This window comes from Nannobrachium achirus (genome assembly GCF_963921795.1).
Source record: "Nannobrachium achirus genome assembly, chromosome: 11".
Lineage (NCBI taxonomy): Eukaryota > Metazoa > Chordata > Actinopteri > Myctophiformes > Myctophidae > Nannobrachium > Nannobrachium achirus.
The window spans coordinates 54,347,483-54,374,592 of NC_137820.1; the positions used below are offsets into that span (position 1 = coordinate 54,347,483).

At 40.3% G+C, this 27,110-nt stretch overlaps 1 protein-coding gene across 1 annotated transcript; it reads left to right on the forward strand.

The window, feature by feature from the left end:
* Window positions 1-10,246: 10,246 nt before the first annotated feature.
* Window positions 10,247-25,135, forward strand: LOC308294458 (NADPH oxidase 5-like; the record flags this gene model as incomplete). Its single annotated transcript, XM_080737191.1, has 15 exons — window positions 10,247-10,366; window positions 10,564-10,714; window positions 11,764-11,974; window positions 12,830-13,067; window positions 14,795-14,948; window positions 16,274-16,446; window positions 17,306-17,488; window positions 18,631-18,763; window positions 19,016-19,155; window positions 20,363-20,407; window positions 22,564-22,688; window positions 23,389-23,467; window positions 23,693-23,792; window positions 24,501-24,667; window positions 25,004-25,135. The coding sequence occupies 15 exons, from the start codon at window positions 10,247-10,249 to the stop codon at window positions 25,133-25,135; spliced, it is 2,151 nt and encodes a 716-aa protein (XP_080593317.1).
* Between the last annotated feature and the right edge of the window lie 1,975 nt (window positions 25,136-27,110).

Sequence of the window (27,110 nt, forward strand, 5' to 3'; positions counted from 1 at the left end):
CTTTTAAAAGAGAGGAGAGAGAGCTGGTCTGGATAGCCTAAAAGATGCCGGTATACGAGGTGGTAAGGTGACCTGAACCTGCACGGGATCAAATGTGGAGCAGAATGGCAGTCAGAGCAGAGGTGGCACTGCTCCAATCGGGTCAGGCTAAAACCGCCGTCTCTAGGTAGACTGGCCACATAATAATACTGCTTCAGCCACCTGTGCGTGTAGCCTACGCTTAGGGTATTTTCTTCCCCTGTCTTAGCATTTCTTAAATGATGTATTGCGCTGGTTCCCAAACACTGGCTCGGGACCCATGTGTGGGTCATGGGACACATTTTTATGGGTCCCTTTAGAAAATGTAATATAGGCCTACCTGTATATTCTTTTTCAGTAATATCATAAAAGAGATCAAATAAGTCCTTAATTAGAAAACAAATGTTTAAGAACTGGTGAAAATACTGGCTTCTTCGCACTGCAGTGTGAGCTTGCCTTGTAGATCGGCTATTTAAAAAAAAGTCTAATTTCTCTTTTGGTTCTTGAGCTAAAAAGTTAGGCTACTGCTTTATTTTCTTCGTTTAAAAATATTTGTAAAGAAACAGTTCAACTGGCACGTGCCTGGTATGCCTCGTGCAAAACGTATGGTTAAAAAGTACCTCATGCATTCTCAAGCCGGTGCAGAGAAACCACTGACAAACCTATCGCGAGATATTGGCTGGACCTGCTGCACGAATCTACAGAGATACACACACAGTTACACAGAGCCTATCCACCAGTGGTTCTCAAACTTTTTCATGTCAAGGACCCCCAAATTGACATTTATTAGCCCGTGGACCCCTAAAGATAAGCCAGGGACCCCCATAAGAGAAGACCTTTTTCGGCTCTAGCTGTGATTCCCAACCATTTAATTTCAAGGACCCCCAGACAGTTTGACATGCATTATGCGGACCCCCATTACATGGAATTTCTATCTCTGAGACCACAATCTAGATTGTACAATAGGCCTACCCTACCCTACACCACATCGCATCATATGTTTGGCGAACATCTGGCTTCAGAGAAGAATCCCATTACAATGACACATGCCTTCTCTATTGGAACTACCTCATCAAATGGAAGTTTGATTTGGGCAAATATTGCGCCATGGTCATGCTGGACCTCCAGAAGGCATTTGACACTGTAACAAATTGCAGGTTGAAAAGGCCCTTAGCTCTGAACACCTGGCTCAATGACAACAAACTAGCAATACACCTGGGTAAAACCGAATCCATCCTCTTTGGGTCAATTCCTAACCTCAGCAAGGTCGATAACTTCACAATCAAAGTGGGTGACAATGTAAAAACAAGAAAAGACGAAATTAACCAAATAACTTGTTTTTTCTCTGCAGACACAGTGCCGGTTCTGGAAAACACTCATGTCAGACATTAGCTCCGCATACGGAGATTCCGGACCTTTCGCGCTGGTTCCGGATAACCGCATATCAGGTCAGGTCGAGGCCGGGCACTGCACTCCCTGCTGCAGCGGGGAACGTGTGTGCCGAATTCTGTGTAATGCAAACCCCATTATCATTCCTGTCATAGGACCCATTTTGACCATCTGTTTGCCTGAGTCCATTTATGCCCATATATGGAGATATCTCTATCTGTCTGTCTGCGTCCACTTTATGCCCATATTATGGAGATCTCTGCAAACACAGTGCTGGTTCCGGAAGACCCTGATGTCAGACAACAGCTCAGCATACGGAGAATCCAAACCTTTTGCCATGGGTTCCGAAAAATCGCGTATCGGGTCGGGTCGAGGCCGGACACTGCACTACCTGCTGCGGCAGGGAACACGCGTGCTGAATTTGAAGCTGGTGGGACGAACGGTTCTCAAGATACACAGATTACATACATACATACATACATACATACACTCTTAAAATTGTTGGGTCAAAAACAACCCAAGTTGGTTATTTATGTAACCCAACACGTAACACTGTTTTGGACCAGCCCAACATGGGTTATTGCAGACCAATAGGGTTGGGTTAAGGCTGTGACCCAGCATGTTGGGTTGGGATTGTACAACCAAGTAATGGGTTAAAAGTGACTTTGCTGTTGGGTTAATGTGATACTGCTGATGGGTTGGAATCTAACACCCAAAAATGGCTTAAAAGTGACCTTGTTGTTGGGATTGTACGCTCATTCACATTAAATCTATTCATTTTTTTTACAACATTTTCTTCAATGACATTTTTCATGCTTAATCTACTCGAGGAAGAATGCATGCGGAGTAAATTATGCATTTAGTCGTGGCAATATATCACAACTTTGAACACAACAGATTATGTGGTGCTTCACATTAAAAGAACAGCAAACCTGTTTGTATGTGTCAGTCTGGACCATCTTAGTCATGGTTTCTGTTTCTGTAAGCAACTATGTTTTTTTATATATTTTTTAATTAGGGATTATGACTGGGCTACATCCACTGCGATCATCTACAATACAATGTTGTTTTCTCTATCTAAAACCATAAAATAATGGAAAAGTTTGTAAAAAATATCTGTATGGGAGCACAGTTGCATGCTAGGTAACTGCCCACCCACTTAGTTTAACCCAATAGTGGTGCAATTCACAAACCAATGTGTTGATAGACAGAGAGGGCGGGTCTATTTTAACCCAAGTTGGTGCAATGCAGTGAACCATGTGTTGGGTAAACTCGAATTCAAAAGCCTATACCAACACTTGGGTTATGAACTCAATGCATTTTATCTGATGATGTGGGCGGGCCATCCATAGCCCAACAGATGGTTTACAAATTTTAAGTATTTTTAATCCAATGTTTGGTCAAACTGACCCAACCTTTGACCCAACAGTGTCAACCCAGCAAAAGGGTTGAACATTTGACCCAACATTTTTAAGAGTGTACATACATACATACACACTCACAGAGATTTTTTGTTGACTCATGTGGCGTACGTGATGTCAGAGCCTTTTATAAATTGATGTCACAATGAGTCAGCGCTTGCTCCGGAATGGCCCGATGTCAGTCATCTCCACATACGGAGATTCCGAACCTTTCGTGTCGGATCTGAAAAACTGTGTATCGGGTCGGGTCGAGGCCTAGCTAAGAACGTAGGCAAATGTCTGAGCTATCTCTGTGTGAAATTTGGAGTCTGTAGCACCAACCATGTGCTGTCAGGGCTCTTTCATGCGATTCGGGCCAATTCGGATTCGCGTCCATTGGCTTCAATTAGTAGTTAGGACTCCGCATATGGAGATTCCGAACCTTTCGCGTTGGTTCCGGAAAACCGCATATCGGGTAGGGTCGAGGCCTAGCTAAGAACGTAGGCAAAGGTCTGAGCTATCTGCGTGTGAAATTTGGAGTCTGTAGAACCAAGCATGTGCTGTCAGGGCTCTTTCGTGCAATTCGGCCTCGGCTTCAATTAGTAGTCACGATATTGGCATGCATGCATATGGGCATATTGGTTGGCTCGGAGGCTCTGCACAATAGACGGGTTTCTTGTTTACAAACATTGAGATTAAATGCACAGGTGACTGTATCATGTAATCAGTCCGTCCAATCCCCAAACCTGTTGTTTTGGGGAGCGCTGGTTAAGCCTGGTTTCATTGGCTAATTTTGGTACCGAATCAAACGTGACGTGAACCAGAAACCCGTCTATATGTGCCTGGATTATGTCTGAGTCAGAGTGATGTGGCCGTGGTCCCGCCTATATATGGGCGTATCAGGTTTGTTTATTGTGATGTCAGAGTAACGTGGCCGACGTGGCCCGTCCGACCAATGGCCGGCCATCCTCCTATCAATCAATCAATTTTAATAAAGGATTAAAATAATATCTAATTTTGCTGGGGACCCCCTGGAACCACCTCAAGAACCCCACTTACTTTGAGAACCACTGCATAAAGTGGTAGTGTGGATACATTTATGCATGGGTTTGGTGTGTTTAAGGATCTGGGGAAGGCCCTGCATCTGTGGGTCATATCTCTGTTTCATCACAGTGTGTACTGTAGACAATAGAGTGTTATGCTGCCACCTACTGTACTGTCCTGTAAAATATGTGTGTGCCTGACAAGACTGCAAATCAGTAAATTGAGGTTTTAAACAGATTATTAATATTAATTTTAACGACTATACAGTATTCTACTCTAATAATAATACAGTATATATATATATTCTTCTGAAAATTAGTAACTGTAATCTCCCAACACTCAACCACTCCCAACACCCCACTTGCTTTTATGTAGGCTATACGCACATGAGGAAGGTCCAAAGCTTGAGTTGAGTTTTTCCAACAAGTTATACAGGTGGTTTTGGGGTATATAGATAAGCATGAAACAAATAATGTTACAATAGGTGGTAAGGATATGCCATGGGGACTTGGGACTCTTCCCCCACCGAGTCAAGAGTCACTACAATGTCATTATAGTCAGGGACCCACAAGCCCAAAAGCTCAAGGAATAGGGTTGAACCTGTGATGTCATGCCATACTTTTTATTTCTGTTTTATCTATTAGTCTGGTCAGGTCCACAGAATGAGAGGCCTGGCTCAGTTGCTTAACGCTGGTTTTTTACATTACCAAAACAAAGCGGATAAAAAGCGGATACAAATCTTTAGGACCTAACGATGGATTTTAGCCGTGGGTACCAAACGTTATTTTGATGTTTACCCATATAATATCCATATCAAGTTGGGCTCCCATCGACTTTCTATACAGGAGGAAAATACCCAGAAAAAAAATCTGCTTTAAGTAGGATGTGAGGGGTCTAACCAGGGGTTTGTCATGATTCTGAATCCATTGCAAGCATTTGTTTTGCACAAAAATCTTTCCTTGGGCTAGAAATGGCCCCCAAAGACACCCAAAAAACTGTTAGTTAAAACCTAGTTAGACCCCTCACATCCTACTTAAATCAGATTTTTTTCTGGGTATTTTCCTCCTGTATAGAATGTTGATGGGAGCCCAACTTCATATGGATATTATATGGGTAAACATCAAAATAAAGTTTGGTACCCAAGGCTAAAATCCATCGTTAGGTCGAAGCTTCAAAAAAGTTTGGCGCTTTTATCCGCTTTGTAACGGTAATGTCACTAAGCCACTGCCGGAACCACCGCGAAAAAAAGTTATGGCCATTTGTATATTCACTGTCCCATCGACTTCACTATAGAGGAAAATGAAAATAAAAAATAAAATAAATGTGCTTTAAGTAGCATGTGAGGGGTCAAACAAGGGGTTCGATATGATTCTGAATCCTTTGCAAGCATTTGTTTTGCATGAAAAACATTCCTTGGGATAAATTTCAGCCCCCCAAAATTGTAAAAAGTGATGAATCATCAAAAAATCATCACTTTTCACAGTTTTGGGGGGCCGATATTTTGCCCAGGAATGTTTTTCATGCAAAACAAATGCTTGCAATGGATTCAGAATCATGAAGAAACCCTAGTTTGACCCCTCACATGCTACTTAAAGCACATTTATTTTCTTTTTTTAAATATTTTTCTTTTCCTGTGTAGTGAAGTCGATGGGACAGTGAATATACAAATGGCCATAACTTTTTTTCGCGATGTTTCCGGCAGAGCAGGCCTCTCATTCTGTGGACCTTAATGACCAAACTAATGGATAAAACAGAAATAAAAAAAGTATGGCATGACATCACAGGTCATCTCCCATTCTGGGCTTGTGGGTCCCTAGCTATTATGAGGAGCCCATTCACATTAACATTATAAGAGCTCTGTCTGGTGCTTTTCATTGATGAATTACTAGATGATGTTTGTAAATTGTTTAGTAAGTAAACCCATGAGTCCGGAAAATGGATAAATCTTTTGCAAATAATAGCAGGAACTATAAAACTTTAATGTGAAATGATGTCCTGAGATTGAGAACTCCATGACATACATAAAGTAGAGATCTATCTTCTTCATTTTGCTCTCAAAGTGCAGCAGAGTAGCCCTAATACATTTAACTTACAAATGCAAAGAAAAAGTATAATACAAGGTCTGACCAACCCCACCACCCCAACCCAAGGCCAGATTAGATTCCTGGCCAGCCGGACCATTTGCTACATGCCACTTCTCTATACTCTCTCTCTCTCCATGTTTCGTGTCTGTCTGTATCATCAACATTAATGAGGATTATTTTTCCTTCTTCTTTTTTTAAAGCCTCTAACCTGTGTTAGAAGTGTAAAATGTCTCTGTACCAAACAGGGAATGGAGGTTTTAATTTCCTTAGCTGGACCATCTTTGTGATGTGCTGATTACAATTTTAAAGGGGTAAAAAAAAATAAGCTTATAGCTACCATCTCACATAGTCTGTGAAGTGTGAATTCATTTTCTAGGTCATGTCTCGTTATATACAGTAGCATGTCTCCAGCCTGACAGACTGGCTTGGGTTAGACAACAGAGAGACAGGCTTGTTAATAAGACAAGACTTTTTGAACTCTTTCTTCTACAAGCAGCTGACTGTCTTTGCACTTCAGAGGATAAAACTAATAGAGGTAAGATGTTTTGGATTTTATTGGATTATGTATGAATATTGACAAGATTTGCATTGTAATACAGTAATAATGACAGTATAGAAATGTTGGATGAAAATTAATTAATTAATGAATAAAAACAGTTAACAACTAGAAATGGAGCAAAAAAAATGCATGTAAAGTAAAGCATGAATGTAGATGGGATTCATGGGAACACATTATGTGAAATTGTGTGTCATATTTTCATATTTTGGTTCAGCTTTGTCAGACATTCCCATAGACCCATACTGGGTTTAATGGGAAGACATTCCGATAAAACCCAAATGGGAAAATCTGTTATTTTCGTCAAGCTACAAAAATGATATAACAACGGTGTTTAAGACTGCTGTAACTTCCCATCAAAACAATTAATTAATCTATCTACTATTTATGGAATGATGAGTCTATACGCCACCCTTTATACCGGTAATAATTCATGAAGAAACTCAATATTAATTGAAACAAAACCATTCCATTGTGATAAGAGTTGGGTAATTACTAATTACATTAATTAAGGGTTAGGTCTAGTCATTAAGAGTAGTTTTAAAGGGTATAGTTCACCCTCAAAATAAGCTTTTTTCCCTTTCAATTACTCACCCCATAAAGGCTTTAATTCATGGGGATGAACTCCAAAACAATTCTCACAGTGTAATTATTAATTACCGGTAACTGTCCAGGTTATAAGCAAATGTTTTAAATAAACCAGTGTTGTTAAGAGTTGCCTCCTATTTACTTCTTTTCATCAACTGGTATATTGGACAAGGAATGACAAAAACTAATTTCCATGAATGGGGTTAATTGATAGAAAAAAGTCATATGTAAATAAATCAATGTATATTTAAAAAAATCACACCCAATGTGAAGTGAGCGGTGGTCGTGCTTGCATAACGTCTTCAGACTAGGATTTGAGTCTAGGATGTACAGGGCATGCTACACACACAAGTTTTGCTATGGCAAAACGCTGAGGAAAAAGGCTACAGACATACGACATATGACATCACTAGACAAACATGATGCTACGTACACACATTTTACTATGGCAAAACGCTGAGGAAAAAGGCTACAGACACACGCACAGCCACTCTTAGGAGCGGTTTAGCACCGCTCAAAAACAATTTGTCAGTTAATTTGAAGTGTTCACGATTTTTGGCATAGCGGTGCTAACCACTCCTACATCTGGCTTTGTCTGTATGTATGTACAGTATATGTATGTAGGCCTATGTCCCACACTCGGCTCATTGGCCAAGCTTTGTGTGATTTTTTTGTACATTTGGAAGATAGATTGTGCGTGCGTGCGTCTGTGCGTGCGTGCGTGCGTGCGTGCGTGCGTGCGTGCGTGCGTGCGTGCATGTGTGCGTGCGTGCGTGTACCGGTATGTGTGTAATGGGCATAGCACAGCTGAATGAAAAATCCTTAAAAATGTAAGTTTGGCGAACAGGACTGCTAGGTAGTGCAGGGCATGCCTCAGATGCCTGTTATATTTCTATTTGCTGGTTTATGGCATTGGCTGGTATCATTTCTATTTCATAGGCTTATGGGATCTTTTTTCTTTTTTCTTTTATATTCTTTATTTAAGGACAGCCATTAAAACTTTACATCACTTTCATTTCACAATTGTTCTATTGTACATATATTTTAACTTTTTAAGCATAACAAAGGAACAAAAAATAAATAAATAAAAATAAACATTTGGGAGAGATAAAAAAAAGTGTATATTAAAGACAAAGTACAAAGTAGCCTAATAGACATGAAAACATGTGAGAGCACATATAGTTGAAGTTACATGAGTAAGACAGACAGTGGTTTTACAGTAATCACTCAATCCGCAGAGGTATTACTAATACCTAATCTAACCAAATTAGACCAAAACCTGAAACATTTCTCCTTCTGTAAGCGGAGAGAGAAAGTGATCTGTTCCATAACATAGATATAATTTACCTAATCTATCCATTCTTTTATGGTGGGGCCTCAGGGAGCAACCAGTGCCTTTTAAAGACTTTTCTGCAGGCTGATATCAGGGGCTCTCTTTTCCTCTCTCTCTCTCTCTCTCTCTCTCTCTCTCTCTCTCTCTCTCTCTCTCTCTCTCTCTCTCTCTCTCTCTCCCCCCCCCCCCCCTTTTTGTGCTATTGAGAGATAAGGTGCAAATTCCTTAAATGTGGTTTTATTTTTCCTCCGGATGCTACTGTATATATTAAACTATAGTGTAGCAGATAAAACCAAAACAATCGTTCAGTTTGTGATAAAAGCGTGACATTTGGTACACTTAAACCAAAGGCATTCCAAAAATAATTGGATATGAAGGCATCATGAATTTTCAACATGGCGCTAGCAACAACTGTTTTCTTATGAGTGATGTATGAGTGATGTATATAATATGATATTTCAGACTTATATACTATACAAAGTAGGCCTTCTTGTTAAATGTATTTTGGATAATTTGGATAATTGTTTATGATGCAGAATTCAAAATTGGAACTTTGGAATTGGACAGATGTTTCCTTCTACCCCACAACTGAATATGACCACTGTCTTTTTCATAATGGCAGCCATATTGCAGGAAAATAGAGTTATTATCTATTTTATTGGAATTAAAATGTTATAAACTCAAAAATCCCTATATCTGCTAAATGTTTTTTTTTCTCCTTTCTTTCTCCTTCTTCTGTATTCCCTTTTGACTCTGACCTTTCTTTTCTCCTTTTTTTTTGTTTTCCTTTTTGGGTAGATGGGTGGGAGGTGGGGGTATGGGAGTTGGGGGAAAACTGTAAAGGAAGTTTTTTTTTTTTTTTTTTAACCCACAAGAAAGCACTGACCAAGATAACTTCTGATACATTTGGTGAAGAGATGGTGAATGTATAATGCAATGTACTAAATAACCTTAAGGTAAAACACCCTGACTAGCTTAGAAGGTGTAGGAGAACTCTAATGCTGTGGACCAGAGCTACACCACGAGGCCAATTTGTAAAACCTTACTGTGAGTGTGAGATAACTCACAAATGGACAAGTCCAGTAAAAATAAAGCTGAGGTTGGAAAAAAATGTGTTATTTAGTTTTTCAACTGATTCTGACAGGAAATTAGGTCTACTAGCCAGGATAAAAAATCTACCATAATCTGCTCACTGCAAATACCCACAGTGGCCAAATCAAGTTGGGCTCCCATCGACTTTCTATACAGGAGGAAAATACCCAGAAAAAAAATCTGCTTTAAGTAGGATGTGAGGGGTCTAACTAGGGGTTTGTCATGATGCTGAATCCATTGCAAGCATTTGTTTTGCACAAAAAACATTCATTGGCCCCAGAAAACGCCCACAAAACTGATGAAAAGTGATGACTCATCACTTTTCATCACTAAACCATCATTTTCTGGGGCCATTTTTAGCCCAGGGAATGTTTTTTGTGCAAAACAAATGCTTGCAATGGATTCAGCATCATGACAAACCCCTAGTTAGACCCCTCACATCCTACTTAATTAAAGCAGATTTTTTTCTGGGTATTTTCCTCCTGTATAGAAAGTCGATGGGAGCCCAACTTGATTTGGCCACTGTGGGTATTTGCAGTGAGCAGATTATGGTAGATTTTTTATCCTGGCTAGTAGACCTAATTTCCTGTCAGAATCAGTTGAGAAAATAAATAACACAATTTTTTCCAACCTGAGTGGATTTTTTTCCTAGAATTACTAGACTAGGTGAAAAAATACAACTCTACTGCACTGGGAGACCAGTATTAAGTATTAAGTAAGTTATTTGTATTAACAGGTTACCATGGCTCTTGATGAGGATGCTCGCTGGTTGGAGTGGGTCACCAAGCAGTTTAAAACGATCGCAGGACGCGATAAAGAAATCGACCTGAATGAGTTTAAAAGAGCATTCAATGTCAAAGAGGTAGATATTACAAAATGTGTATATGTGTGTGTGTGTGTGTGTGTGTGTGTGTGTGTGTGTGTGTGTGTGTGTGTGTGTGTGTGCGTGCGTGCGTGCGTGTGCGCGCGTGTGTGTGTGTGTGTGTGTGTGCAGATACTGAGTGCAGTCATGTGCACATTTATGTCTTAAAACTATTTCTAATGTAAAGTGCTTTGCAGTCTTTCTTTGCAGAGCGTTTCTTTGCATTGTTTGACGTGGACGGCGGAGGCTCAATTGGTCAGGAAGAATTTCTTAAAGGTCTGCACATGCTCATCCACGGCAGTCAGATGGACAAACTACGCTTTCTATTCCAAGTGTATGATGTGGATGGTAAGTTGAAAGACATGACATGACATGACATGACATGACATGACATGACATGACATGACACTATTATAGATTATTAAAGGCAGGGACGTGCTGGGCCTCTGATTCAGCCTGGGAAAAAGAGTTGGAGAGGCCCTCATTGCGCGCTATAGAGAGAGATCTCTCTCTATAGCACTGCTTCTACTCAAAGATTTGCCATTTCAGATCATGACAAGTGACAAGCCAATAGGCCAATTACGGTACATGAGTTATATTTCGTCATTGTCGGGTGGAAACCTTGTATGTCCAAAACCATTTAAAAAATGATTTAAACTAGTGAAAACAGCCGATCTACAAGCACACAACGCCTGTTGTGTGCTTGTAGATCTGCTGTTTTCACTACTTTTGTGCGACAGCCTTGTATGGTGAAGCAGGGCTTTGCTTTGCGAAAAAATCGAACCTCTGTTCGAAGTGGAGCTGTGTGTGTGTGTGTGTGTGTGTGTGTGTGTGTGTGTGTGTGTGTGTGTGTGTGTGTGTGTGTGTGTGTGTGTGTGTGTGTGTGTGTATTGCAGTTGATGCTCAGGGCAGGCTAGACTCAACAGCACCTCTCTGGTCACCCAGGGTTACTACATACAGGCTACATACAGACCCACAGACCCACCCACCCACATACCCACATACCCACATACCTACACACACGGCCACGTATAGGGTAGCTTGTGTTCCACACAGCTCCAAAAATGTACACATTTGAAACTTAGAGATACGAGGTTTCTGCCCGACAGTGACCATTTACTTTGTTGGCCGCCCAGCTCCCAAAATGGAACGAAGGCCGACATTTTATTTTTATTTTTGTCCTAATGGTCTGCCTGGACCGGCCAGGAATGAACCGGCCGTTCGGGAGTTGTCCCGCTTTTCCAATCAAGAGGACTCTGGATCAGGGTTAGGGTCTAGATTACGGGTATGGTTAGAAGTAGATGTAGGGTCAAATCATGTGACAGCTGAACTTCATTCATTGTCAGACAGTAGATGGATTTAGACTGATTCCGGTTTGTTTTTTTCTTAACGTGCAGGAAGTGGTTCTATTGATCCAGATGAGCTGAGGACAGTGCTGAAGTCGTGTCTGTGTGAGAGTGCCATCTCTCTGCCAGAGGAGAAACTGGATGACCTGACCATGGCCTTGTTTGAGTCAGCCGATAAGGACAACAGCGGCGACATTACCTTCGAGGAACTGAAAGCTGAACTGGAGACCTTCCCTGAAGTCATGGATAACCTCACCATAAGGTCTGCCCCCTAAGCCTTACTGTAACTTTGCAGTCATGGAGAACCTCACAATCATAATAATAATGATATCTATTAGATACATTATTAAAGATAAATATGGATCTATAAATCCATAGTTAAAATAAAACAAAGAGACCAAAGGACTGAATCTTAGATTGCTGTATTTTAAGAGAGCAGACAAGGAAGACAGACAGTGAGCTACCATAGGGGTAGCTTTCTAAATCTCTCTCTCCTCCAAGATGGAGGAAAACATGTATATAAAGACATACAGTTTATGACAGTAAGAAGCGTGGAACTCATTGATTCGTTCCCATATCATAACAAGGAAGTAGTAGGAACTCATTGATTCGTTCCCATATCATAACAAGGAAATAACAGGAAGAAAGTGCCACGTAGTGTTGGTAATATTCCACCACTAGTGACTTATATCATAGTATCACAGTATATCAAAACATGATTACATTCAGGGCAGCCAAAGTTATTATGACCTGTAATCTAATAGCCTGAGCCCTACAGTATCCGACCAAAATGTGGTCTCTATACTGTACGCTCAGTTCATAATATATAACCTTATGGTCATATGAGCTTCATACACAAACATAGAATTATGTATCATAATTCTTATCTTATCAATATCGAATCCTATATTAACAACAACAACACCAATAATAATAATACAATCTATTTCTTAGATTTGAATTTACTTTCATACTGTTGAATTGTTCCTTTATACTTTTACACAACCTGTTGTGTTGTGTGTGTATTTCTTCTTTCTTCTTTCTTTCTTCTCACCTTCTCTCTCACTCTTTCTCAACTTCTCTCTCTCCCCTTTCACCCCCTCCCCTCTCACTCCAGCGCTGCCAACTGGTTGAAGTACCCACAAGTGGAGCCGACGATAAGGAAGACTCCTCGCTACCTGACTGCAGCCTACTGGCTCAACAACATTCAAAAGCTGATGTTCTTGTGTGCATACGCCTGCCTCAACCTGTTGCTCTTCTCTGTTGCCATGTGGCAGAATCAACAGGGCGGAATATGGTATATGTTGGCCAAGGGCTGTGGACAGTGTCTCAACTTCAACTGTACCTTTGTCATGGTGAGTCTGCAGTCTGCTCCAGTCTGGTTTTCAAACCGACCTAATGGTGGCGCGATAACAGGGCCCTTCCCGTTTTGCCCTTTAACTCTTGAACCATAGGTTGCACAATTCAAAATATGTTTTCCTGGATTCCTTGAATAATAACACAACTTTAGATTAGATTAGAGTTTATTTGTCATTGTAACAATACAGTACAGGTACAGCAGGCACAGTTTCATTTGTCAACGAATATGCCAATATAGCCCTTTCTTGCTGAAAAAAGAAAAAGATTTGGGAGTGGGGAGTACAAGCTTTGCGTTTGGGTGATGGGGGGTTGCAGGCTTGGGCTATTAAAAAAACATTGCTTCCATACAGTTCCACTAATTTGAGGAACTGCCTGGGAGAAAGAAAAAAGAAGCCCTGACAAGACATTGGGGGGGGTGAAGGCAGGTGAATGGTTTTGTGTGCATGCGTGTAAGTCTGCGATTGTGTTTGTGTTAGCGTTAGTCCGGTTGTAAGCTTCCAGATAGTAGCTAGGTCAAAATGTCTTTTCGCTGGTGTCAATGCGATATCACAGCAGAGCTATGTAGACGTCCTTGGCCCAGCCCCAGCCTGAAAGTCAAAACACCAGGTGTCCGTGGTGGGAGTAGACATGAGTTGGGTGAGGGTGGGAAAGGCTTCCTTCACAGTGTCTTCCTTCTTGAGGTTGGGGGGGGGGGGCGAGCGCACAACAACACAGTTCCTCTCTCACAGGAGGAGTGCGGTATTCCAAGGTCGTGCCAGTCCGGTCGTAATAATTCGAGCGAGGGGATACAGAGAGTTAGAGTATTTCCCTCTAAAGTCCATGTTTTGGCCCTCTTTGCATAGCGGTGTTTTGCTCCAGCAAGATGTTAACATCGCGTTTGAGTTCATTAAACGCAACAGTCTGGGCACAAGCAACCTTGTGCAGTTCCAATATCATGACGGGCAGTTTTGGGGCTCCTGGGGGTCCACCCATCTTGCAGATTTTTCGATAAACCAAGGCAATGCCCATGCCAATCAGCAGAAACCCTGTTACCATAAAAGCGAAAAGATAAATATCTTCCACGTCCTCAACGGAAAAAACCGTAAGGCACATCATATTCCACCGTTGCCGGTAGTCCATCACGTACCCCGATGGGTAGGTTCCGTCGGGACAACTGGATTCCTCCGAACCAGATTTTCGTGATGAAAAGATAGTATCCATGGCATTCAGTGCATAGCTCACCAGATCCATGTTTGCTTCCAAATAGGTCCAAATAGCTACGAGAGTAGAGACAGTGTTCAGATACGCTCCAAGTTTCGAAGACAATGAGAAGGAGAAACTCTCCGTAAGCAGCGGGTAGACACACGAGGGAGGGAGAGATAAGAGAGAGCTAGAGAGGTGCGACTGCCTTCGATGAGAGCTGAGCAAGAAGGCCGAGCAACTGCCCATAAGGCTGAGCAACTGCCCATAAGAAGATTCTCTTAAAAAAAACAGTTTTTGCTACAAATTCTACTTTTCTCCAAAGCTCACACAAATTGGTACACATCATCTCTCAAGTCATGTGATCATGATATATAACTCAGATTTCTCATATACCATTCCAATAGTTTTTGACTAGGTCATAATCCATGTTTGTGTGTGTGTGTGTGTGTGTGTGTGTGTGTGTGTGTGTGTGTGTGTGTGTGTGTGTGTGTGTGTGTGTGTGGGTGTGGGTGTGCATGCATGCATTTGTGTGCACCCATAGGTGTTGATGCTGCGTCGCTGTCTAACCTTTTTGAGGACAACCTGGGTAGCGAGGATATTCCCACTGGACGATAATATCTTACTGCATCAGATTGTGGGCTACGCTATTCTCTGCTTCTCATTGATACACACCATCGCACACATCGTCAACTTTGGTACATGCACACATACTGTACACATACTGAAAACAGACACACACACGTGTGCACGCACGCACACGCACGCACGCACACACACACACACACACACACACACACACACACACACACACACACACACACACACACACACACACACACAGATTTAATATCTTTATTTGCGCTCACATTTAAAGGGATATTCCACTTTCAAAAAAAAAATTGGGTAATTTTATCGTCTAATCAGGCTTTTATGAACACCTACAGTTTTTAATTTGTTTGATTCAATATTTACAATTTGACAATTTACTAAAATATTGTATATATTATGTTAATCAAAAATCAAATCTGTGGGCCCCTCCTCTGTTGTCTACAGGTACTTTCTTGGCCCACAGATGATCCTCATGGCTTAAAATCCTAGTTGGATAGTACGCGTTTGGAGGGAGGGGGGTTATGGTGGAGGGTGTGGGGGGCCCTAAAAAAATTATAGGCCAGGGGCCCTCGCGGGGGTTAATCCGTCCATGTATTTGATATAAATGTTATCAGGCCCTCCAGGCACCAGGGCCTCGCCCCATACACACCCATTGTAACTTTGAACTCCATTTTAACCATGATATATTCATTAAAAACACCCATTATCTTCCTAGCAGGCCGTGTTTTTTCAATAACCTTTTTAATTTATTTTTAATAATTCTTTGGGAAAATTAAGAAAGAAAATACCGGTAGGCCTACAAAATTAAATAGGCCTACAATAAAATATTATTAAAAAGAAATGAAAAAGTTATCGAAAAAACACTGTAGGGTAGTATGAGTCACCAGAAAACATAATGGGTGTTTCTAATGGATCTATCGTGGTTAAAATGGAGTTTGAAGTTACAATGGGTGTGTATGGGGAGAAGCCCTGGAGGAGGAGGACTGATAACATTTATATCAAATATCTAAATATTGAAAATTAAAAACTGTCCAGGATGTTCATAAAAGCCTGATTAGATGATAAAATGACCCAAAGTTTTTTTTAAAGTGAAATATCCCTTTAACAAGAAATTCTTGAACACAAAGAATAGTAGATATATAAGGGTGAAACTCAACAATACGTGTTTCGGGGATACACATAACAGATACTGGAAGCATCGTCTCCTTATGTGGTGACTGCCACTTATCACAGACACTGAACAGAATTTAACCAATGCCTTAGCTCTTGGCTTGGGATACCATGCCTGGGGTATGTATGACAATATATATATATATATTTTAAGTTGGTTGTCACATTTTCTGACACCAGTATTTTTTCTCCCCTCTCCTCTTTCTCTCTGACTTTCTTTGTCTCTATGTTTCTTGTACAGTCAATCTTTCAGAGAAAACTGACTATCGTTTTTGGGAATATTTGTTTACAACGCGGCCTGGTATTGGATGGGTCTTTGGCACAGCGTCTGTAACGGGTGTCGTGCTACAGGTCATGATTTGCCTGATGGTGGTTTGCTCCAGCCCCTGTGTGCGACGCAGCGGACATTTTCAGGTAGTGGTCTCAGAAAGGTTGACCCATCCCATCCTGATTGACATTCAATTGTCATTCAGGTCATTCAGGTGGAATTGTACTGAACCCATAATAAAATACCCTAACATTCCTTAAAGATTGAGATAACAGGGATCTGGTCTTATAGTATTAGCAGGTTGCAGATTTTAAAGGTGTTAATATGTAATCAGTGGCGTCAATTGGGTATGGCAGGGGTATGCAGCTGCCATACCCTGGGTCCAGGGGGAAAATAAAAGTTACTTTTAAATATAAATCCATGAATGTCTCTTTGTCTATCTGTGCTGGTTATTATGTTGTTAAATTACAGTAAAATAACTACAAATACAAAATTTAACAAGGTATTATAATTATATTCTCCACACTTTTATTCTCCCCATCTTGACAAAATGGTATATTCCCAGGTTCCGTAGGTCAGCTGCACAGGTGCAATGCATTATTGTTAATTGTGGCACGTTTACTAGCATGCCAAGTTTAGCTGCACTTGAACAACCATCAGGCTGCCATATCCAGCCCAAGAAACCATAGAAACCTGTGAAAAAAAACGGACAAAACTCATTTTTTTCAGACGTTGTGAAAATAGCCGATCTACAGTACATGCTCACAACGCCTCGCAGCGCGAGGCGTTGTGAGCATGTAGATCGTCTATTTTCACAATAGAACCATGTTATACAAAATGTAATGCCTCTTTTCCATGAGGACTCCCATCTTTGCCATACCCTAGCTTTTGCTGAACTTAGACCACTGTATGTAATGAGACTACTTTGAATAGAGGAAGCAAAATAGTATTAGTCTACCAATGTTGGTCTATTTACTGCAACAGTCTACTACTCTCTCTGTACAGGTATTCTACTTTACACACCTGTTATATGTGTGGGTCTGGGCTCTGCTGGTGATCCACTGTGCCAACTTCTGGAAGTGGTTTATTGTTCCAGGCCTGGCCTTCCTGACGGAGAAGATTGTAGGAATCACTGTGTCTCGCATGGGAGAACTCTACGTAGTGGGTGTCAATCTACTGCCTTCTAAGGTATCTACAGCTGTACCGAGTTGACTTGAGTCTACTTCCTCTAGAGCCAAAGATCTTGTACTGTATATTCTGCCTTCATGGATTATTATTTGGATATTTCTGCTGGAATTAAGTCATATTTATGATTTGTGTTTAATTCATTTTTCACAGAGAGTATACATTTACAAAAAACAAAAACCATACAACAAAAAGGAATAAGGGCAAAATCAGTAGCTACTGTTTATGCAACATAATGACTCTGCTATGAAGGACCATTCACATGTTATAAAAATAGGTGATGGGTAATCATCATTAACATCACTCACACTCACTTGAAATCGGTAAACAAATGATGTATTTATCAGGAATGTTTTACAAAGTGTAAGATCAGAGTAAGTGACAGTCATCAACCAACAACTGGGTAAGTGGTCAAGTAAATGGATGCAGAAAAAGGATATATGTTAAATAAAAAAAATAATTAATTCATAATGTGGATGGGTAAACAATTGATTGATTGATTGATTGATTGAGTATTTTATTAGACAAAAAAGGAGAACCGTACCAGTATAGTCAATACAATAAAAAAATGTAGTACAGTACAAGTACAGTTAAACACCTTGCCTAGCATCCCAAATACGGTCTTTAAACAACACAAAATGTGGCAGGATATGATCCATATTGCCACACCAGCCCTGCCAATGTTTTAGCACCATGACAATGACGTCTTAAAAGCAATAAATTGATCCCAGGGTAATTTTCCAAGTAGCATCGATTTCTGTTTGGCATATTTCATTGGATAAATTGCAATATTCGAACAACTTACTGGGAAAATTGTATAATAAACCAAATTATAACATTATTCTCTAGACAATATTTTTAGGGTTCAAACCCTGCCTGGGGTCGATGTCATCAAGGGCATGCGGTCGCAACGGGTTCCCATGTGCCAAATCAACACGGATTCGGATCTCTGAACCAAGTCTCATGAGGAGGCGTGTCTCAGGCCTGTCCTGGATAGGTGTCACCAGACGTAAAAACAACAAAAAGAGTAGTCTTTAACAGTCTGTAGTGTGGTCAATAATTCAAACTCAAGTAATTCACGAATCTCTCACAAATCTTTAATGCCATTTTAATATAAATCTATTAAATCCTGTAAATGTTTGCAGGTAACTAACCTGGTGATTGAACGGCCTCAGTTCTTCCATTTTAAACCTGGAGATTATCTCTTCATCAACATCCCTGACATTGCCAAGTACGAGTGGCATCCATTCAGTATCACCAGTGCCCCAGAAGACCTAGGTAACATAAGTTATTTATAAATTACAATTTAGCCTTTTTTTCCGGCATGGCTATGTAGGAGGCTTTGTGTGATTAGACATCTGTCATTGTCTATTCTTGATAAGTTGACCTTGCATATTCTTTATTGGTAATAAACACTATGTTAACTTTAAAAGTTGACATAGTGTATAAAGTGACCGTAGTGTATGCTTATAATATGTTATAATAATTCATGTAATTTAAGTTAACATGTAGATATTGTGTCCTTTACAGAGACTCTGAGTCTTCACATCCGTTCTGCGGGTCAGTGGACAAACCGTCTGTTTGATTTCTTCAAACCACCAGAAAGGCATACAGTCAACAGCAAGAGACTTGCAAAGAGCATGAGCTATAGAAGAGAGCTGAAAGCCCAGGTCACACACACACACACACACGCACGCACGCACGCACGCACACACACACACACACACACACACACACACACACACACACACACACACACACACACACACACACACACACACACACCATCTTAATTCTCACTCATACTTTACTGTAGTCAAATTTCCATCCCACAATAACATAATCATCTTTTCCAGTCATTTATCCCGATGACATATTTGTTGGTTGCCTCTTGACAGGAGGAATTGTTTGAGTCAACGGTAATGGGACAGTAGCATACAACTAGACAATATTGTTCCTATGGGCTCACTTCAAGCCAAAAAATAGTAGGATAAAAAGTACAAATGCAGTTTGACTTGGTATCTCTGTCTGTGTTATGTTGACCAATACACAACGTTAGTATTACAGTGGAGCTTGAAATGTACAAAGTTATTGCCATCAAAATATACTTTTAAGTAATTCAATTAAGTAATTAAATTAAGAGAACTCACATTTTCCACAAGATTGTCAAGCTTTTTTCCAAAATGGCAGATCTACAAGCTTCCAACCCATCACTTTGTATTTTTTGGCTTTTCGAATAGTCGAAGTATGACGTCTGGGACGTGGGGTGGCGGTGGAGTATGGGGGAATGCTATAGCATCAAAATATACATACTAAGTATCGAACCCTGGATGCTAAGTGCCAAGCAGGAGGCATTGTACAGGTACAGGTACATCCCTGTGGTACATCACCATTTCCAGGGGGTGCCTGATTCTGCCTCACACTACAGAATCAGTCGATCGAATGCACTTTTCTGTCAGTTTCAAAATGTATATAGAGATCAGAGAGCAGACCTGTGCGAACCTGGTGATGTAAAAAGAATATCTGTAGTGTAGAAATTACTTTTTTTTCTATCACTCAACCCATGGAGACTTGAGTTACGTAGCCTATTTAGTTTTTGTTGCATTCCTAAGCCAATAAATGTACCCCCATTGATTCCGGATGGAGAACCAAAACGGCTGCTGCAGCGAGCGAGCCCACAATAATGAGAACATCTATAGAGAGCTCGCTGCTGCTGCAGCTTGCCCACAATAATGCTCCATGGAGTCCATAGCCTGTTTGTTAAAGATGCATGAATAAAAGCAAGTCCATATATGGACTTGCTTTTATTCATGCATCTTCAACAAACATCCCCTGGTCCAAGATTCCTGTTGAAAGTAACAAGCTGATTCTCTGTAGGTTTTCGTCAAGCGGGGTGAGAACATTCGGCTCTGCAACATAAAGGTGAGTTCATACATTCATCACACTTGTTCTTCAACATTTATTATCCTATTGTAACAGACAAACCCAGCTATAGAGTCTAAGTGATCAGGGGAAAAAATACAACAACAACAACAACAACAACAACAAAATGTTGCATATTCTCCCGTCATACTAGTCTGGGGCATAGACATAAAAAAGGTAGACGCCTCCTTCTTCGGCTCTGGGGCGTGCGTCTTGGAGGATAGGCAATTTGTACAAGACTGTATGGCTGCAGGCGCGGAGTCACCATTGAAGTCCCGGAAAACATGCGCTGTGATTGGCCAGTAGTCACTTTGAGTGGCAGCGTGCTTTTGGAACTTCCATATTTCTGCCTATCCAGTTTGACGCGTCGCTCCAATGAACTGCAGCAGCGGAAGAGGTATCTAGCTTTTTATATCTGTGGTCTGGCACATTTATCCTAATATAAATAAAAATCATCTAAGCATATTTAGCTTGCTGCTTAGCAGAAATGACATTTTAAAATATATTTTCATGAACGGAAATGCCAGCTTCCATTACTCGTCGTTCAGGAGTTGCAGTTCCAGACTCTTTATAGCATTCAGAGATTGTGGAATAGTTGTCTGGCTACACAAGACTACCATCTTACAGTCTGAAGCAACGGAAGTCTTATCATGTGTTACATGCCCCAGTCTAGGGGGTAAGGATATGCAACATGAAAAAGGCAGTTGGCAGGTGAAAGAAGTGTTTTTATTATACAAATGTTGTTGTTGTAGTTGTTTTGAGGATCTTTACAATTAATAATTTAAGACATGATTTTACAGAGGTTTCAATCTGATTTTAAACATTAGAAAATAAAAGTAACTGGCGCAAAGCAATAAATAATATAAATAAACCAACCTAAACCCAACTTTACATTTAAACACTACATATTCTAATATAAAATAAAAACAACATGAGAATCTAAGCTAACCTGACTAGCCTACTCTATTTTAACCTGAATGAAAAGTTGGCTTTTACAATAAGCTGGCACCACAATATTACCATCTCTAAACACAGTGCTTGAGGTGTGTCAAAACTGCGTAAGCATTATTAACCCAAATAGTCAGGACACTTACAGTAGTGACACTAAAAGGTAGACCTAAACCAGCATCTCAGTAACTTCAGAAAGACTTGCACCCTGCAAGCTTAATGAGGTTTAGCGGACTACTACTGATATGAAAATGTCAAATTCTATTAAACAGACTAAGAGCATGGCAGGCATGCTGTAGACAGTACTACTACAAGTACTGTCAAAGTCTGCAGGTGTCGGGTGTCATTAAGTAGGCAAGCCCAACCAATCACAGGAAGGGCTGAGGATTGGCACCCAGCAATCAGCAGATAAACAGCACCTGGAAATCACCACACTCACTGGCACACACACTCCGACACTCTTCCAATATTGACACACGTAACACATCATAATTCATGAGTGCGAGATAAAGCGGATGTGACGCACCCACACCCTTATTGGTGCAGTAGCGATAACAAGTCCTACTGGAAGCGTTAGGTCTTCTTTCAATATTTTTGGGGGCATTAATTTGTCTTTCTCTGGTGATTGTTGGTGTTACTTCCATGATGTTTTCAAATGTTTTCTTAAACTATACATAGGACAAAATTACTCTGTCTGTGCTAGTGTGCTTCCGTTATGTTTCCAATGGGACTAGTTGCGTGCAGCATTGACTACTTACCTTACTCGTCATTCGGGAGCTGTAGTTCCAGACTATATAGTATTCAGAGATTGTGGAATAGTTGTCTGGCTAGCTACGCAAGACTATGTGTTTAGCCGAAATGTATGATATATATAAGTATAACATGTCCTCACATTATTATTATTCTTTTTAGTGATAAAAACATATTCCAACCATTTGGATTATCTTATTATCTTTTTTTTTTCTTTTTTCTTTTTTTTGGGACACTGAACAGGAGGGTTGAGTTAGCTGGCGTGTACAGTACAGAGAGATTATTTTCAAAATAATAACGTTTTAATCACCAAATATGAACGAAATAAAAAGAAAATAAACAAAAATAAAAATAAAACAATTCACAGGAGGCAGGCAGTGATCACCCCATGTGCACAGTGCTTTTTTTTTTATTAATCTCTCCTGTGTGTAAGTAACAACAACTGTGTTGTATGTCAGTGTCATGTAGATGGTCCTTATGGGACTTCCACCAGGCAGATTTTTGCATCTGAACACGTTGTTCTGATTGGAGCTGGAATTGGAATCACTCCGTTTGCCTCCATTTTACAAAGTATCATGTTCCGGTAAGATACATCAAAACACACCGGAGAGAGCGAGAGAGAGATTCATTCCTTCCAAGGTCCTGAAAGTCTTCCCATTTACTCTCAAGCTACATTATATGACAAACACACTCACTTTAAAGATGGGGTGCCATGATTTTTTCCCCCTCTAAAACATGATTATCAGCTATTATGATTATACTAGGAGGAAGATATTTTCCAAAAAAGTGTACAGAAAGAGTTAAAATTAGGTTTTTATGTGGCCACACCCACAAGTTCATTAAGTATGCCTGGTTGTCATGGTGGGTGGTGACCCAGCTGAAGTTAGCCACACCCACAGTGTTGGGTGAATGGTAAAAGGGGAGGGGTTGATTATATGATGTAATTGTATCTGTGTTTTTGGACCGGCACTTTTGACCCACAAGGTGGCAGCCTCCAGGGAAAAAGAAAAATACAAAGGGAATACATACAGTAGTTGCTCATAACAACCACACCAGTGGGTCTAATGAAGTATTGTCAACCTCCTAGACACATGAAAACCAGAAAAAGTTCAAAACTATGGCACCACCTCGTTAAGGACTAGGCTACAGCACATGGACTATCTAAATTTAGTTAACAAACTAAGATTTGTATTGATCCCTGTAGTGTAAAACTATCTGATATTAAACTATCTTGTAAAGCTTGGTGTGTGTTTTATGTGTTCTGCTTGTTATGTTATGTTGAGATATCGGCAGAGTAAGCAGCACTGTCCCAACTGTAACTACTCCTGGCGTGAAAAAGACAGTGTGATGAAACTTCGTAAAGTAAGTTCACCCAAACATAATGAATGAATTCAAGTTTGACAGAACTTATCTCTTCATAATAAAGTGAGCTGTGCTCTGACATTGCACAGCTTTATTATATGTAATATAAGTATTTATATTTATTAACAATTGTATTATTACATTTCAAGCTGGCTTAGTGAAAAGTGTCTTTTCATGATGTAGGTGACATTATCTTATTATTGTTTCTTATCATGTGTTTTGCAGGTGGACTTCATCTGGATTAACAGGGACCAAAGTTCCTTTGAATGGTTTGTCAGTCTGCTGACTAAAATAGAGATGGACCAATCTGAGGAGGAGCCTGATGGTAGGAGAGAGAGAGAGAGAGAGAGAGAGAGAGAGAGACGCGGGGCAACTGATACTTGTACCTGGGATTTAATACTATAACTATTAAGACGCCTCAGGGCAACAAGTGAGGTCACGCCATGTCTTGGCCGTCTGACCAGTTACCCATATATGGAGATCCATGTACTGTATATGGAGACATGCTGTGAGACCCCAAACATGCTTGCTCATCTGACATCATACATACAATCCCTTTTATGCCCATACTATACATGGAGATCCCTGTCTGAACCAGCCACACAGATTATGTACTGTCTTCCTCCATTCCTCCATCCTTCATATGGGCATTCCCATATGAAGTCCTGTTAGATATGGGCTTAATATTGATGACATCAGGGATCTCCATATATGGGCATAGAGTGGTTCCCATGGCATCACATCATACAATCCCTTTTATGCCCATACATGGATATCCCTGTCTGAACCAGCCACACAACTGTGATGAACAACAGTGTCAGGCATTACCCGCTGTGATGGTTTGTGATAGTAAACAAACTGATACTTTAATCAAACTCCAATTTAGCAAAGACTAGCCTAAAAAAAATTACACGACTCTATTTATTCACTTCTTTCATACTAATTATGATTAATGTGCCAATGTGCAGTGAGTATGGAGCCATAGGGGTTGCTTCTCAGTTGTTTGGAAGTAATAACTCTTCTCTGTGTTCAGGCCGTTTCCTGGATATACATATGTACATGACATCAGCTCTCAATAAGAACGATATGAAGGCCATTGGCTTACAGATGGCACTAGACCTGCTGGCCAAGAAGGAGAAGAGAGACTTAGTCAGTGGCCTGCGGACCCGAACACAGCCAGGAAGACCTGAGTGGGCCAAGGTGAGACCACAGTACAAAGCGGATGCGATAGGATCGTTATTTAGTTGAATCTAAATGTATTTTTTGTCTTTGCTGAAGTGCCTTGGGATTTTAAATTGTGTGTGTGGTTAAATGGCTCCCCATATTTCCTGTGTCCAGTTGTACTCTACTCTAAGAGTAATGCAGTGTTGATTTTGACAGGAAATTTATATTTAGTTTTAGTCATAGTCTTTTGAATGAAATTCTGTTTAGTTTTAGTCACGTCGATCATAGCTTAGTTTTTGTTTCGTTATTATTTAGTTTTCGTCTTAGTTTGGTTGAAGAAATCCACACGAGTGTAATGTCTTGTTTTGCCAGGTGTTCCAGAAGCTTTCTGAGGAGAACAAAGGAAAGGTTGATGTGTTTTTCTGTGGTGCTCCTGCTCTCGCAAAGGCCATCAAAGCCCAGTGTGACCACTTTGGTTTCAACTTCTACAAGGAGCAGTTCTGAACACTGCTCATATATATGTGTGTGTGTGTGTGTGTGTGTGTGTGTGTGTGTGTGTGTGTGTGTGTGTGTGTGTGTGTGTGTTGTGTGTGTGTGTGTGTGTGTGTGTGTGTGTGTGTGTGTGTGTGTGTGTGTGTGTGTGTGTGTGTGTGTGTGTGTGTGTGTGTACACACTATGCATGCACGTATGTATGCACATGCAAAAAAGCAGTCCATCTGTAACCACGTGTGGTTATTTCAATAAAACCATTGTTGGAAAATGGAAATAAGGCATTTAATTTCGTTATTCTATGTGTACTGTGCAATGCAATTATTTTTACTAATATCGTGAGTAATATCGATATCAAGGTACGGTATTCAACAACGTTATAGAATATCCGAATATCAAAGGTTTTCCTAATATCGCCCATGCATTAGTGTGTATATGTGTGTGTGTGTATATATATATATATATATATATATATATATATATATATATATATATATATATATTAGGGCTGGGATGCGATTACACATTTTTATCTAATTACAGGCTCTGTGATTAATTAACTCTATCAACGCTTTGAACGTTCCCGTTCGCCCCATTTTTGACGGCGGCGCAATGCCAATTGTACGTTCTTTGGCTCGTTCTTTTGTACCTTGGTTTGATGTCTGTAAACTGATGAGGGGTCGTGCGGGTGTGTACCGTTGAGACAGCTCCCGTAAAAGTACTCTCAAAAACCCACTGGACGTTAGCATCAATGGAGTAACAAAACACTTCCATGTGATTTTCTCTGGATCTATTGCTCTGTAGCGACTGAGCTGCCTTGACGAACGGGAGCCTGCTGGGACCATTTTCACATTAATTCTTGCATGAGGCTGCCCTCTACTGCGGGTAAAGCCACGGTACACCTCTTTAAGGAGAAAATAAAAAAATAATAATGAAAAATCACACCCGTGTGAACTGAGCGGTGGTCGTGGAGGCTGCGCAATTTAAAAATATTATTAATAATAATACAAAATATTAAAAAATATATTTTTCATAAAATATTAAAAATAATAATAATAATGGGGGGGGGGGGGGGACTAGACTCAACAGCACCTCTCTGGTCACCCAGGGTACTCAGGCTACACCAGAGGCTACATACAGACAGACACACATACATACACACACGGCCACGCTATGGAGACGGTGTGACCACCGCTCAAAAAAATAATAATACATCTTTGTCTATAACATCGCAAAGGTAAGGTGCTTTTGCTGGCACAAAACCCAATAATAAATAACAACATCTGGCACTGAAAAAGTTAATCGCAATTAATCGCATTTTAATCGCACATCGATATTTGACCTGAGAAGCATTTATTTTCAAGTAAAACACATTTTGTTGTACGAGGGAATCAACGAGTGAGTTTTTTAAATCTAAATTTCGCATCCACTGGGCCAAGCAAAGCGCTCTGATCGGCTACTTCTCCCTTTGCATTTGTTGTCTCTTCTTGGTTGGTGCATCGCTATGATCGGTATGCCCGAAACTGAAGGTTCTGTGGTGCAAAAACTAAGTGTGATTAAAATGCGTTAATTTTTTTAATTGCGTTAATTTTCTGTAATTAATTAATCGCAATTAATCAGTTAAAGTCCCAGCCCTAATATATATTGATTGCAGAACCTCAAGAACCCCACTTACTTTGAGAACCACTGCATTAAGTGGTAGTGTGGATACGTTTATGCATGGGTTTGGTGTGTTTAAAGGAGTAGTTCACCCCAAAAATGAAATCAATTCTATTGATTAGTCACGCCATGGAGACTTGAGTTCAATAATATTTCTTGGTGTTTGTCGTATTTCTAAGACAGTAATTTGAAATCCTGTGCCATGCATTTGGGTTCCCATCCCGGGCCATGCATTTGGGTCCCCATCCAGAATCAATGGGGGTATATTTATAATCAATTTTTTTGTGTTAGCAATGCGACAACTACCAAAAAAGTCTCCATGGCATGACTA